The sequence below is a fragment of the Sphaeramia orbicularis genome, chromosome 3 (genome assembly GCF_902148855.1).
Source record: "Sphaeramia orbicularis chromosome 3, fSphaOr1.1, whole genome shotgun sequence".
Classification (NCBI taxonomy): Eukaryota; Metazoa; Chordata; class Actinopteri; order Kurtiformes; family Apogonidae; genus Sphaeramia; species Sphaeramia orbicularis.
Window position 1 is genome coordinate 23,236,031 of NC_043959.1, and position 16,013 is coordinate 23,252,043.

Consider the following 16,013-nt stretch of genomic DNA (forward strand, 5'->3'; position numbering starts at 1 on the left):
TGATTGTTTTTCGTTTTTGTTTTTTTTCACAGAGAAGGACAGACTGATATTTCACAGCTAAACCTGAGAAAGAGTCAAAACATTTCAATCAAGCTGAGATAAAAACAACAAAAGACAATACCTGCATCCAAACCTGGAACAGAAGTGAGAGTTAACATTGTTTCACACACATTAATACAACACATGAAGGAAATGAAAATAAGACAATAGTCATACTTATAGCAAAAAATACACAAAAAAAAGCATTAAAACAGTACAATATCAACATATAAAATCATCAGTATATGAGTCTGGAAATTGCAAAGAAGGCATATTTGCCATATTTACAGTGTGCATAATGTTTTTTTACATATAGGCCGCAAAAAAGTATTGATATAAGTATGATTTTCAGTGATCAGAATGACATTATGGTGTAAAACTGCATTATGCATGACTGTTTAATTTTGTCCATTACTGCTCACATATTAGATTTGCAGTTATATGTGCAGAGAATAAAGCATTTATGTCTCATTTTCATATTAGTTTTCATATTTTTATATTATTGTTATTGGCGGATGGATGAAACAAGCAGAATATATATATATATATATATATATTTTTTTTTTTTTTTTTTTTTTTTTTTTTTCAAATGGTTTAATATTACTGGCTCTAGCTTTGTTTTACTTTTTTTTGTTTTGTTTTGTTTTTTACCTTCATTTTCAAACAGATTTGATTAAAGTTTTCATCATTTCCGACTGTGTTGTAAGTGTGGTCTAGTTTTCTGTCAGCTTTAATATTAATAAAGTGCAGACATGTGTGATATGTTTATTTCATTCATTTATTTATTTATTTATTTATTTATTTATAATAGGCAAAGCAACAAAATAAAACACAACAAAGCAAAATAAGACGAAAACAAAATAAGCTTTTAAATAAACAGAATCTATTTTCTAAATTTGCATTGTTGAAAGGGAGTAGGAAGAAGTATAAACTTATTTAATCCTACCCCTCGAGTGCTTTTTTTTTTTTTTTTTTTTTCCGGAACATTAGCAAACATCTCTCTAAAACACACAGGAGATGTAACATCCAGAATCAGATAAATGAATAGAGCATTGACCTAAACAGGGGCTTCGTGAACATGTAAAACGTTACAGCTCCAAATAAAATGTATGTGTGCAGCATCTGGAAAATACAGAATACATATATGATTATATTCAATTATAGTTGCATTATCACCTTAAATGTTTCTTTACAGACCTTTGATATGACTTTCTGATGCTCTGTCTTTGAATATGTGATTGTTTTCATTTTTTCCAGCATCAGACGTTACTTTACGTGTTACATATTTTAACCCATAAAGACCCAAACATCCAGCAGCGACCAAAATCATTCACTGATATAAACTGTTTGATACCTGTTGATTCATTAATCCTATCAATACATGTAAATAATTGGTGTAAAATACAGTTTTGTCATCTTTTAATTTTCATCAGATATGACCCATTCGGACGTACAGAGGCTCCGTAGTTACCGTGGAAACGCTGTCATCGTCTTCAACATTGATTCAGCAGTAAAATCTATGGAGTTTGACAAATGACAGTGGATGGAGACGTTTATTTATTTTCAGTTAATGATATATTTTGCAGATTTTTTTTTAATTTTTCTTCATTTTTCTCTGTTTCTTATATAATAACCCTCAACTTCAACCTGAGCTTTGATGAGCATCTACATAATCAGTACATTAAATATGGGAAAATACCTGATTTTCACCTAAAAATGCAAAATACAGAACATAATATTAGAGTAACTGTACTTCAGGGTCTTCAGTGTCTACTGTGTATAGGCTAGGTTAGGTTGTAAATATGAGCTATTATTTTTTATGTAGGTATTTTAAATTTTAATTTTAGACGTATATTTTACTGATTTTAAGTTAGCCTTAGTTTCAGTCGTTTTTAATGTATTCATTGATTTATTAGTTATTTATTTTATTCATATGGCAAATACTGGTCCTCACAAACCAGTTTCGTTCTCTTCTTTGTGATGGAATGACAAATAAAACTCCTTTGAATCCTTTGAAATGGTCATAAATCACTTAAGAAAGAGTAAAAATAGAGAAAAAATAATGTTTTGGGATCTGCCTCAAAAGCAGCACTGGGTCTTTATGGGTTAAATTGGGATTTTCTAACCATTATAATGCATCTTATTTCATTTTTCAGTTTGTAAAGTGAACATTTCATGTGTTTTTGCCTGTTTTTTGCTTCACATTTTGGCTACTGTAAGTTCCTCATAAGCCACGTTTATGATTAATTTTAAGTTTTCACCAGTTGGTCACAAGAAATATTTCCAAAGCTGCACATAAACAGATATTTCCACCATAAACTACATCACTTCTTCTCACCCCTTTTTTTTTTTTTTTTTAGCATGTAAATGAAACTATTGGGCTGTTTTTCTTAGTAAGATTGTCTTGATTGATTGTCTTTTTCTATTATTATTTCGGTTTTACTTGTTCACATATATGTTAAATTCCATTGCATGTTTGGAATAAATCAAATCAAATCAAAAGTTAAAGCATTAAAATCACAAAAATTCTGTGAATAATCTGTCCAACGCACATATTGTTCTTGCAGAGGACGGTGCAGTATTAACCCTTTCATGCATGAATTATGAAAACCTTAATCAAGATTTTTTTTTTCCAGAGGGTTTTTATTCCTCTTTAGGCATGGAAAAACAAACAAACAATGCAATTGCAATTTTTTTATGAACCTATTTTTCATAGACTTGCAAAAATGTCCACTTACCTGGACATCATGCATTTAATTTTTGAAGCAAAGAAACATATATTTACTGATAAACTGTGTGAAAACTCTGAAATAAAACCATGTTTAATGTAATCTGATGTTTTCTCACATTTTAACATACTCTAATACTAGTTACTTACTTCATGGAGATAATATGCAAAAAAAAAAAAAAAAAAAGTTAAAAAAAAAAAAAAAAAAGAAAAAAAAAAACAGTCTAATAGCAATTAGCAAGTGATTTACAGTCAAACATGTTATTGCAGATCAGGTTTATCAAGAACAGCAAAGTTACAGTCATGGTATCATTTGCAGTGTATGAGATGATGCATAAGCTGATATTGAACTAAAACAACAAAATCCACGAATATACAAGAGAACAGCTGTAGAATAGCTGTCCACTGTAGTGACCACTATGCATGAAAGGGTTAAACGGGTCTTTTTTGCGGTTCTGACAGACACCGGGACCCAGACCCAGGCCTGCAGTTCCTGACCTCTACCGGCAGGGGTCTCCCTCGGTCTCACCGCAGCACTGCAGCAGCTGCTCAGCCTGTACAGTAAATTTGTCAAGCAAGCAGTTTTTGTGCTGAATTCACACAATCGCTAGAGGCGAAATATTGCACGAAACGAACCGAATTTTAATATTTATTCGACGCAAATCGACGTCGATGCGCCTTAAGGTGCGGATGGAACATTTTCTGAGTGAAAACACCATTAATTGTGCGTTTTTTTCTTGCAAGAATCAAACCAATGAGGGATGCTTCAGGTGTGCACTGCAGGTGCATTTACCATAAAAGGACAACATTAAATCAGACTCTGTGCTTTTTTTTTTTTTGGCTGTTTTAGTGAGAATAACAACTAAAAAAAAAAAAAAAAAAAAAAAAAGAGGTTGAAGGAGGAGAAGTGGTGTGGATTGAAAGTGCTGAGAGTGAAAACGCCGCAGAGATCACAGGTCAGGATTCATTATACCGCAGGACACCTCAGCTGAGGGAGTCATGACGCATTGCGCATTGTGGAGAGAGAGGTGCTTTTAGTGTGCGTGTGTGTGTGTGTGTGTGTGTGTGTGTGTGTGTGTGTGTGTGTGTGTGTGTGTGATGTGTGTGTCTTACCTAGCAGCAGCATGTCTTTGTCCTTACATTCCACCGTGTTCCATTCATTCCTACAGTTAGCCCATGGCAGTGAGCCCTTCAACGAAGCGAACAGGTAGTACAGTGTCCAGCACATTATAATATTATAGTATATGGCTATCAAGACAGATATAATCAACATGGCAATCCCGCAACCTAAAATAAATAAATGAGACGAAATATATAAATTACTCTTAAGGAAAGTAAAAGAAAACTCTTGGTGATAAATATATATATATATATGGATTATTTCTTTTATTTTTGGTCATTATGCTTTCACACAGAGGTTTCTAGTCGTGGCAGTTTACCTTGCAGAGCTGGGATGCATTTCCACACTGACACGGGCCCCTGACTGGCAAACTGGCCCAGAGAGACCTCCAGCAAAAAGATTGGGATCCCGGCAATGCCCAGCATTGTCAGGTATGGGATCAAAAAAGCGCCTGGAAGAGGAGGAGAACGAACAGTAGCTGAGGATGAGGATACAGAGGAAACTACAAACAGAAAAGGATTTACAGTGATGCGTTCTGGTTCTTAGAAAACTGAAAAAAATACTATGATTAATCATGCAAATATTAATGACAGTGATAAGATTAACCTGCGCTTCTAATTTCTAATAATTATCCTAAAAAACATGCAAATACATCTCTAGAAATAATCATTTTTTTTCTTTATATTCATTCATTTTTTCGTTCAATAGCCTCATATTTAAAGGCCCACATGGATGCACTTCAATAAATACACCTCCAACGATGCAAAACTCCATATTATTGACATTTTATTTATTTCCTTTGTTAAAAAAATATCAAAATATATTAAAAAAATAAAATAAAATACATTGAATCTAATTTAACCATAGATCTAGGACTCTTACCTCCACCATTTTGGAAGGCAAGATAAGGAAACCTCCAAACGTTTCCCAGTCCCACAGCATAGCCCACCATGGACAGAATAAAATCCAGTTTATTGGACCAGTTTCCTCTGGCCTTATTCTCATCTCCCCCCTCGTCATCATCGTCAGCCTGAGAATAAAAAATCAAATCAAATCTGTGGTCCATTTCTGTAATTTTTTCTACCTGATTTATTTATTTGTTATCATAGCATCCCAAAATAAACTCTAATATTAACTCCAGGGCCTGAGAAACTTCAGTTAAAGCAATAAAATTTATCAAAATTCTACACAAACATGAGATGTTTAAGGAAATCCAACGCTTATATCTAAACAAGTTAACATTTATTCACGCAGAAGTAAAATATAAGCATTAAAACTACAGAATAATTATACATAAAAATCTACATAATGTTTTAAAGCACCCATTTATTATTTCGTTGATCTACAAATGAGTTCATCCATTAAAACTCTGTGTAACATACAGATAAATCACCATCCACTGCTCTTTAAGGCCTCAAACAGCTCAGATTTTATTCTAATATGTCACTGTGAATAATAATAAAAAGAATGATCTGTTAACATGGGAGCAAAGCACAACCCAAGTCCATAATTACAGCAGCACCGCAGGATGTAGCAGAGAAAATGCCCCCATAATTACACGGATTTAACAGTTTAACAGCATCATGCATGGGAATGTGGGTAAATGTGTGTGTGTTATAGCAAGAAGAGGTAGAGGAGGAGGAAGAGGAGGGGGTTCCTGGAAACGACCCGCATTCAGGCTGGATCATACCTGCTTTTTTTTTTTTTTTTTTTTTTTTGGACGGTACCAAGTGGAGCAGGGATCAGCAGCAAAGCATCGCGAGAATATTATAAAGAATAAAAACCAGACGAGCGATAAATACTGGTTTGTTAATGTAAAATATAAAGAAAAATAGGCTGAAAACACTGGTCTGATAATTAAATAGCCTTTGGTGTCTTTCCACAAAGTACTTAGTGTGATATTTATCAGCCAAAGTTTGATGCTCAACACCAGCACAGGGACACCATCAGGTGAAATCACACACATTTAACCGTTTTCTCACTTATTTCAGATGTGAAGCATAAAAACAATTGACAACTTTACTGCAGATAGAAAGAAGAACTAGCTCCATATATGTACACATCATGAAAACTATGCACAGAACATCCGTTTGCACATTCTATATTTAACCTGTCAAATGCATTGTCCTGATTTAAAGATAAATCTGTCATTAATGATGCAGGAGGCCTGTGTGTGTGGACATGCAGCCTGTTTGGAAAGTGACAGATCTGAGATGAAAAAGAAAAAGAAAGAAAAAAAAGATCCAAATAAGCAAGGCCTAATGATGAATGATCCTTTTTCCTATTTTCAGTCCACAAACATCCCATGATTCATCACGGAAGTCAGGCTACAAATGCGCACTTTTACGCACACACGTGTGCGCTGGGAAAAAAAAAAACACAAGGAACAAAGCAGCGTCTGGAGGATCCACAAACCCGGATCCATCAAACAAACACTAGCACCAGGACTGATCTACTCTGGCCCCAAAGCTCCAGGGGTTTGCGCCTTTCCGGTTCGGAGGCTACGGGGTTAATCCAGTGACCGGCACACCGAACCCACCAGCGGCCTCTCCCACCCTCCGCTCTCCGTTAAGGAAACGCTTCATTTAGGCTGACTTACCCCCACCGCGGAGCTGGGCTGAACAGACGTGTTTCCATCTGTTCCCAGTATGATGGTGGTCTGGCTCATAGCCGTCCAGTTGCCCGCGGTGTTGTTCTGTTCGGCGGTGGCCCGGAGCGGGTCTCCGTACTGGGCGGCCCCCCCGCGCACCGAACCGGCCGAATCCTTCCTGAAGGCCGAGTTCGCAGCCACGGCCGGGGGCACAGCCGGGGCGGCGCTTTTAAACGTCCCATAGGCTTTGTTGCTCTCCGGTTCTCCCGGTTTATTTTCCGTGGGACAAAAAGTTTTGCTCTCGTTGCAGGGCGCGGAGGGCGGCTGAGGGGCCGGGTGGTGGTGGGGGGCAGGCGGGGGGCACACGGCCGTGTTGTCCGGTTTGCTTGCAGTAAGTCCCGCAGCTCCGTCGGGCTGCTGCTGCTGCTGCTGGACCGGGATGTAGCCGGTTGGAGCGCAGGCGCCGGCCGGTGGCTTGGCCATGTCTCTCTGGTCAGAAAAATCCTGGAACATGTTAAAGACAGATCAGCAAGACAAGAAGAGGACAAGTGGAAACCGAGAAGCTGTGAAGCGGCTGCGATCCATGTCTGCTCTGGGACTGAAAAGGCTGGGTTCGGTTTGTGCGCCGTTTTTCTGCGCCATGCTGAGGCTCTGACTGCTCTATAGTTGGAGCTCAGTCTCCAGTGTGTGTTGCGCTGTGTGTGAGAGTGTGTGTCTGCGTTGGATGGGAGGGGGGTTGCTTTGCTTCTCCAGTTCTCCCTTTCTGCAAGATTCTTTAATTTTACGCCCCATTTCCCCCTCATGTCATTCAGCCACACACATCCACTGATTTTATGGGCAATAGACAAGCTGCTGCCGGTCTCTCGGCGGCTCCGCTCTCCCCGGCAGGCATGCAAGATCAGCGGCGTTACAGCAGTGAGCGGACCCGGGGCGGCGGAATTATAAATGACTCCCCGAAATTTAGCTCTGAGGGGAGGGCGCAAAAAGAGTCTAAAAAAGGTTTGAACGGGTAAAAAAACAAAAAAACAAAAACAAAACAAAAAAACAATAAAACAAAAACGGAATTGATTGATTTATTCTTGTTAATTGGAGGGAAATTAAAAACCCACTTGGTTGTAATCGATTCTGTTTTTTACTTGAAAAACACAGGAAGTAAAACAAAGAGCAATAGATTAAAAACTAACTTTAATTTACGTTAACATAAAGAAAGAAACGAAAGAAAACAGTAGGAAAATCGCTGACTTGCAGCTGAGGTAAAGTGGAAAAAGTTTCATTTCAGCACCACGGACAGCGACGGCGCAAACGCCAAATGCGTAAAAAAGTGTCCTAATGAACAGGAAAACAGGTGGAAACCCACGAGAAAAGTGTTAAAACTGCAGATAAGAAGTAAATCAAATGTTTGGGGTTACTTACCATTGTTGGTGGAGCCCTGGTGGCAGGCTGGAAACAGCTGTAAAAGACTATAGAGAGAAAGGCGAGTGGATGTGGACTGGATGAAGCCGCGCAAAGAACCAAAGCTTTTCTACTATCGCTCCGTGGGAAAGACCGGGCTTTTGCGTCAGTGCAGAGCAAGGTGCCCTTCGCGTGACATTTTCTTGATAATAGGAGTTTGATAAATCATTGGCCTTCGGATTCGGATTTTTAAAGGGACAACCGGAGCTAAAGACGACGCGGGGTGGCGCGTGTTTTTGCGTGCGTGGATCTATGTGCGTTCTTGTTACGCGCGGTGCATGCGTGAGCACTGGTCAAAGCTGATTAATACACTTGTCTCCAGGGATGTGTTGGATGCCTACACACATATACACACACAGATCTGACTGACACACACACACATACACACACACACACACACACACACACACACACTGTAGCTGCTGCGGGATAAAGATTTTCAGGAGCATCAGAGCTTCCACTACTGTTACAAAAACAGCAGCTATTTATGGGAAAACTTTAATTTACTTTAATTTAATGATTTAAAGCTTAAGTATGGACCAACTAAATATAAAAGCAATAATACTGGAGGAGCAGGTGTAGTTTCTAAGTCATAAATAAAAAAAAAAAAATCCAAACACAGAAAATGCACATACAGGCCTAGAGTTTTTCTTTTAGGAGAGGAAAAATATAGCACATAGTTTGGAATTATGTGCTAAAAATGGTCTGAACTATAAATAGTTTTTCCACTTGGCGGGATTTACGCACCGGCCACTCTATACGTTCCTGTGTGCGTCACCCATAGAGCATTGATCAAATGGGAAAAAAAAAAAGAAGAAGAAAAAGTGGGCGAGGTCTTTATAAACCTACTCATTTGTTAAAGTCTTACGCAAGAAGAAGGTGGTGGCATTTTTTTTCCTGTTTTTTTTTTTCCTTTTTGCCTACAATCACGTGTTCCAGGAGGAACCGGAGCCAACCACTGGAGCCGGACTGGAAGCAGTGACAGAGGAGGAAAAAAAAGGTGCTATACTGTAGATCCTGAAAGACTGCATTGCGCATAACATGCCTTTACAAAGAGTTTTACACATCCTATTTGAGAGGCTTTTCACTCCGTCTAATTAATGGATAGTTTTTCCATTAAACCCTTAAAACACTTAATAGCCTATTACTAATACTATACAGTGTCTTCAGGCCTATTATCACTACTATAAATACCGAAAAAAGAAAAAACAAAGACAGGAGAAACATCCCAATATACCTATTGTCATAAATGTGCAATCTAATTTTTCTTCTCTTCCGGAAAGTGGTCCGGTGCTCTTCTCTGATTGGCTGAGTCAAGCTCATTGTAAATTGGCAAAACAGCCAATGCTGGGCCTTCTGTCGCCTAGCAACCAGGTGTTTCAAGAAAAGGCGGCGTAGGTTTTAGCTACATGGAATCTAGACTAACGCAATCAACAATAATACTACTGGTGAAAATATTAATAATATAAATCAGTTGGATGGATCCTGAGGTGTTTTCTGCAGAAATGACAGGCCTTTTTTATTTTATGTACATTTAAAGCCATTTAACAGCTGCTTACCCATGGCCTAAGATCATATTTAAGGTTTTGAAGTAGATGTCAATCAATAATAGATTTTTACAGGCTGATATTAATAACAATAGGGCCAAAACTTTGACCATGAAAAACCATTACGCATGACTGAAATTAACCAGCTTAAATTGAACATTTCAGCCAAAGTAACAAATACTCACAGAAATGGAAGTAATCAATCAATAAACCAATTTTGACCAAAATTGAGCAATCAGTCATGGCTGTTAAAAATATGGGTGGGAGAGATTATTATCTTTGGCCGATAAATTCACCTCCAAGACAGTTTTTCCAATTTCTAAACAGAATAACCGATTATCCACTGACCACAATAGGAGACAACTTCTATTTTAAGGCTTTTATTTTTTATTAAGCCTACAGTTTTTGTCATTTTTCACAGGTGCTTCATTCTGATAGACTGTTGTTTTTTTTTCATAACTTTGTGTTTCCTAAAACATTCATACTATTGTTTTCAAATTTAAATGTATTAAGCTTAATGATCTGGTCAAAATGCTGTTTTATTTGTTACTGACTTACTTAGTTGTGGGTCTTAAATTAGCCTATAGCTCACATAATGTAAATATCACATGGGATGGGGACACTGTCAGTTACTTCCCAATGTAAAGACATTAATGTCTAAAGTCACTGCAGATAGCCTATGATTTACTACTAAAATGTTTCTTAACTATCATATTAAATATAGCTTACATGTTCTGTCAATATAACAAATGCATGAGATCGACATAAACTATAGTAATTAGCTTTTAATTTATTATTATAACCTTTATTTAAAGCTCACTGAGATTAAAAAATCTTTTTTTCAAGAGTGTCCTGACCAAAACAGCAGCAGCAGCAGAGGTTACACAATTAATTAGTAGTAGGCTATGGACACAAGTACATTTTTTATGACTAAAAAGTATATATTTTCCCTTTTAAATAATTTACAACTGTAAGTTTCTTAATGTTATAATAGTTTTTGTAGCTGATATAAATCACATAAGCAATAATAATGTTTTAAGCAGAAATAAGTTAACATTTAACTAGTTTATAGTCGTTTAATCATTACAAACTGATTATTTTAAACCAATAATCTAAAATCCAATAACACATTTTTTCAGTTATAAACAGACCAAGGTGTTTTCACGACAGTTGAGGAGGTTTTCAGGCAAAGTCGGTGGGTCCAGGACGCGCACAGACACCTTTCTTTTGGATACATTCATTGAACTTGCCATGCACGGTGCCCCCCCCCCCATCCCACCCCACCCCCACCCCCTCCCGCCTGTAAATCTCCGTCCGGCTCCAGATAAGAGGAGGCTGCTGCTGCTGAGGCGGGTGTATATTAGCCGCCGCCTTGACTTTAATTACATTGTCAACAGAGAATAATTGTAATTGATTTCTGCTCTTCTTCCACTGAGTCCACTGAACGCGTGGACTGACGGCGCGCGCACACAAAGACACACACACACACACACACACACACACACACACCCTGGACACACATCCTCACGTGTTTCCAATGTTTCAGAGCAGAAACACAACATTTAAGGTTACAGGACACATGTGCGTTCTTTGGATGCACCTGACAGACACCGCAGAGGGATGAAGAGCTCCATTATCTCCAAATTCTTCAAAGATTTACGCATTTTCTGACTGTTTCACTGTTTTTACTTTATTTTATTTCTTATCCAAATTTTGCGCTTTTTGGTGCGACCTTCTACCCGGGCCTTTATAACCCCCTCCCGGACCACTTTCACGTCCTTCTCCGCACATGCCGAGCCCCCTCCCTCACCCGGGTCAGTGCGCGTGTCCCTTCCTCTCCGTTAATTACCCAGAATCCTCTCCTGGTAATTAATTGATCAGCTCCGGTGTCGGCTGGCGGACTGATAAGGAGCCGCATCCATCTGAGGCGGAGGAGGTCATCCAGAGGCCCCCGGTCCCATCAGGGCCCCCATCAGCATCAGTCCTGAGGTGACAGCGACATTTACACTCAGTATGTGCGCAAACTAAGGCATTAGCGGAAAAACAGCAGAAATGTGCTTTACAGTAGTGCAAAAAAAAAAAAAAAAAAAAAAAAATTAGACCATGCAATCTAGTACTAACTCCTGTGTGTATCATGTGACTAAAACAGACAGAAAAGAAAACATGGAATGCCTAAAAGCACTGTTTTTGTCAGCACACTCTCAAAAATAGAGGTATGAGATCAGAACATTTATGTACCTGTAAGTACATTTTTTAAAGAATGTTCTCTCAAAAGTACTATATTGGTCTTTAGGAGGCCAGAATTGCACCTTTAGACTATGAAAAAGGGTCCAAAGTTCTGTAAAGTACAAATGTGTACTATAAGGTACCCTGCAGTATTAAAAAAAAATGTGTGTAGACCATGAGAATAGGCTATAGGCTAGGAGAACTGAACAGTAGGACTAATTATAGTTCAAACATTAGGCTTAGCGCATTATTTATTATATATCATACTGTAATTACTCTACATCATATTTAATAATAATTTGTGTTTTAATTTCACCCCTTTAGCCCTATCAGCCCGCCGCCGGGCTGATAGGGCTAAAAATTTATATTAATATTTATCTTGTAGAAAAATATAATAAATCAGGACAATGGATGTTTTTTTCAACTTTTGCTCAAAGTTTAGACCCTAATGTTGATAAATGTACATCAAAAGTGTATTTTAGAGCAAACTTTAACATTCAAACATGATTTTTAATCTTTGTGGGGTGAAATATACGCTATTAAAAATCTCTGACACGAACAATTAATTTTTAGCGTATCATCGTCAATCCAGCTGAAAAAAAAACAGGTGAGGATAAAAAATTCTAATTTCTCTTTTAGTTTGTTACAGTTTACTCAGGCATAGTAATAGATACAATATTTTAGACAATGGGAATAGATTCTGTGAGGTCTCTAAATGTCCACAGACACCAAGAACATCCATATGAACCTTATTATTGTGAAGGAATTCTTCATTTACTTTGGGTATGTGTTTTTAGGCATTTTTCCCCTGAAGATATGGTCAGGGTTAAACAGGTAGCCCAATTAGCTCAATGATAATAGCCTAATAATTTATTTAGCTTATTAGAACCTGTGATTATTGTCATAATCTCTGTTTTATCAAGTTTTCATTCACACCTCCATGTCTTGATGTCGTAGCTTGCCTATACCGTTTTTTTTTTTTTTTTTTCCTCAATTAGGCCACCGGTTCAAACTTTAAACATCATGGTATTATCGACTATATGAGAGTTTTCTTTCTATGTAAAGTACTTAAGGTACAAAAATGGACCATTTCGAAAGGGTACAGAAATGTCTCTCAAAAAAGTACACCCCCAGCGACAAGCATTTGTACCCTTTTAAGTACAAGCTGGTACCTCTATTTTTGAGAGTGTACAATATCATTGATATTGATGTAAGAACTGAAGTGATTTCGGTTATTATCAAGAAAACACGGAAAATGGATAGATATCAGCTTTGAAATTAAACTACTATGAGCTATTTTTGTTGTTCTCATTATATTTGTCCAAACAAATGTACCTTTAGTTGTACCAGGCATTAAAATGAACAAGAAATTGATGAAAACATATTTTTTTCCGTGACTGTATGTGCAGAGTTTAGATGGTTTCTGTAAAAGTGGAGGCCTCTCAGATAAAGGAGCCTAAACTTTTAATAAATGAATAAGAGAACATTCACTAACATCAGATATAAACATAATGTATTCAAACATTTATGAGGATGCTGATAACATTTATGAATAATAATAGTAATATCAACACTATTAATGAATGTTTCTTAACCCATAAAGACCCAGTGTTACTTTTGTGACAGTTCCCAAATACAGTTTTCTCTAGATTTCACTTTTCTTAAATAATTTATCACCATTTATTATAATACTATCCTCTGTATTTGGTGTTTTTACAAGAAAAACCATGTATTTTCCTGTATTTAATTTACTGATGATGTAGATCACAGGTGTCAAACATGCAGCCCGGGGGCCAAATCTGGCCCGCGAAAAGTTCCATTCCGGCCCATGGGATGAAAGTGCAAAAATTTACCTGAACAGACAAGGCTGTCAAAATCATTTTGGTTCAGGTTCCACATACAGACCAATGTGATCTCCAGTAAAAATAACAACACAATAACCCATAAATAATGACAACTACAGATTTTCTTTATGAAAAGTTATATGGAAAAAATGTAAGTGAAAAAAATAAGATTACACTGTGAAAATATTTACATTTACAAACAATATTAACAATATTTTGCCTGTTACCAAATGTTTATGTAACATTTTGTGTTATGTACATGTATAAATAATAAGTTGAGGCATAATATTGTTCAAATTGCACAAATTTTTCAAACGAAATTTCTGTTTTTTCAGGTTATTCGCATCTTTTTTGTAAAATGTAAATATTGCATAATTTAATAGGGTTTTTTTGTATTAAACCAACAAGTAAACTTGGATTTGTCATTATTTATAGGTTTTCCCCACGGTCATTATTTTACTGGTCTGGCCCTCTTGAGATCAAATTGGGCTAAATATGGCCCCTGAACCAAAATGAGTTTGACACCCCTGATGTAGATGTTCATAGATGCTTAGATTAATGTTGAGGGTTATTGGGGGAGGGGTGTCTTTGTGCAGGTGTATGGGTTCACAGGGCTTATAGTTTCATCTTTTGGTGATATTATTATATGTTTTTGCAGACAGTTGATGTTGGTGCTTATGTCTTTTATAATATGATGTGAAGTCAAAGGTTCACCCATCTTGGTTTTATTATCACCATAAGTTGTTGTGTTGTTATAAAAAGTGCCTTTTGTGTTTATGTTCTAGTGGGCTTATTGATATGTTAATAAAAATATGATTATGTTTTCTGGGTCAAAGAGGGAAAACTCGCCGTTGTAGATTACCTAAGATATTATTTTTATAATGAGACTCATTATAGAGAAGTTATTAATTATAGTTGAGAAGGCTAATATTAGCCATCAGCCACTGATATGATATCATCCTGAGACCCAGCAATGCATTCTTGTCCTCTGTAGGCGACAAAAGTTTGACAATTTTACTAAAAAAAAAAAAAGCTGTCTATTGCAAAGGGCATTCCATAAATAAATAAATAAATAAATAAATAAATAAATAAATAAATAAATAAATAATTTTTAAAATGTATCAGAAACAAGTGTTCAGAGAACGCAAACCTCCACCAAGCACCCCGAAAGGTGTGTATGTGTGGATCGACTATTTCTTTTTAAATTAAACAGTTTCAAGGTTGTTCCATACAGCAGAAAAAGCTGAAGCTTGGTACCAGTCATGTGTATGTCAAATTATATTAAATTCCAATCAATATTTGTTGAGTTATAGTGAAAAATGTGTCGTAAATGGGATTTTCAATGTTAAATTGAAATGTCCACAGAGTCCACATTCCATGGTGGACGAGGACAATTTTGTGCCAGATACAAGATATTGTTTTAAGCTATGGGTGGATCAAATTGGAGGCTAATTGGAGTGATTTTGAATTTTTTTTATGAATTTTCGAAAATTGCTCAATGACGGGAGATAGGAAAATTGTAGATTTTGTGACCTTGAAATGTGGCCTACTTGGCCCAAAATTTAATGGGTTCGTCCCAGAGCCTGGGCCTATCTGTGGGTAAAATTTGGTAAAGATCATTATTATAATAGTTTTCCTGTGAAGTTGTTAACAAACAAACAAACAAACCAACAAAGTGCTCACAATATCTCCTGGCGGAGGTAAAAATGGTTGCATTATGCAGTTTCGAATCAAGACGACTGTTTAATGTACACTCAACAAAAATATAAACACACCACTTTTGTTTTTGCTCCCATTTTTCATGAGCTGAACTCAAAGATCTAAAACTTTTTCTATGTACACAAAAGGCCTATTTCTCTCAAATATTGTTCATAAATTTGTCTAAATCTGTGTTAGTGAGCACTTCTCCTTTGTCCTTTGCTGAGATAATCCATCCACTTCACAGGTGTGGCATATCAAGATGCTGATTAGACAGCAGGATTATTGCACAGGTGTGACTTAGGCTGGCCACAATAAAAGGCCACTCTAAAATGTGCACTTTTACTGTATTGGGTGGTCCAGGGGGGTCAGAAAGCCAGTCAGTATTTGGTGTGATCACCATTTTCCTCGCACAGTCTTCTTCATGAATTCTCTGAAACAGCTTTGGAGATGGCTTATGGCAGAGAAATGAACATTCAATTCACAGGCAAAAGCTCTGGTGGAGATTCCTGAAGTCAGCATGACCATTGCATATTCCCTCAAAACTTGTGACATCTGTGGTATTGTGCTGTGTGATAAAACTGCACATTTTAGAGTGGCCTTTTATTGTGGCCAGCCTAAGGCACACCTGTGCAAAAATCCTGCTGTCTAATCAGCATCTTGATATGCCACACCTGTGAGGTGGATGGATTATCTCAGCAAAGAAGAAGTGTTCACTAACACAAATTTAGACAGATTTGTGAACAATATTTGAGAGAAATAAACCTTG

The 16,013-nt window shown here is 37.0% G+C and overlaps 1 protein-coding gene across 1 annotated transcript in view; it reads right to left on the reverse strand.

Moving 5' to 3' along the window:
* The window catches only part of slc6a5 (solute carrier family 6 member 5), a 51,504-nt gene extending 44,514 nt beyond the window's left edge, over positions 1–6,990 (reverse strand). The window contains exons 1-4 of the mRNA XM_030126734.1: positions 6,487–6,990; positions 4,770–4,917; positions 4,207–4,338; positions 3,881–4,054 (exon numbers count right to left, since the gene is read on the reverse strand). Of these exons, the coding sequence (XP_029982594.1) occupies positions 3,881–4,054; positions 4,207–4,338; positions 4,770–4,917; positions 6,487–6,990 (958 nt within the window). The remainder of the gene's footprint in view (positions 1–3,880; positions 4,055–4,206; positions 4,339–4,769; positions 4,918–6,486) is intronic.
* Positions 6,991–16,013: the final 9,023 nt, after the last annotated feature.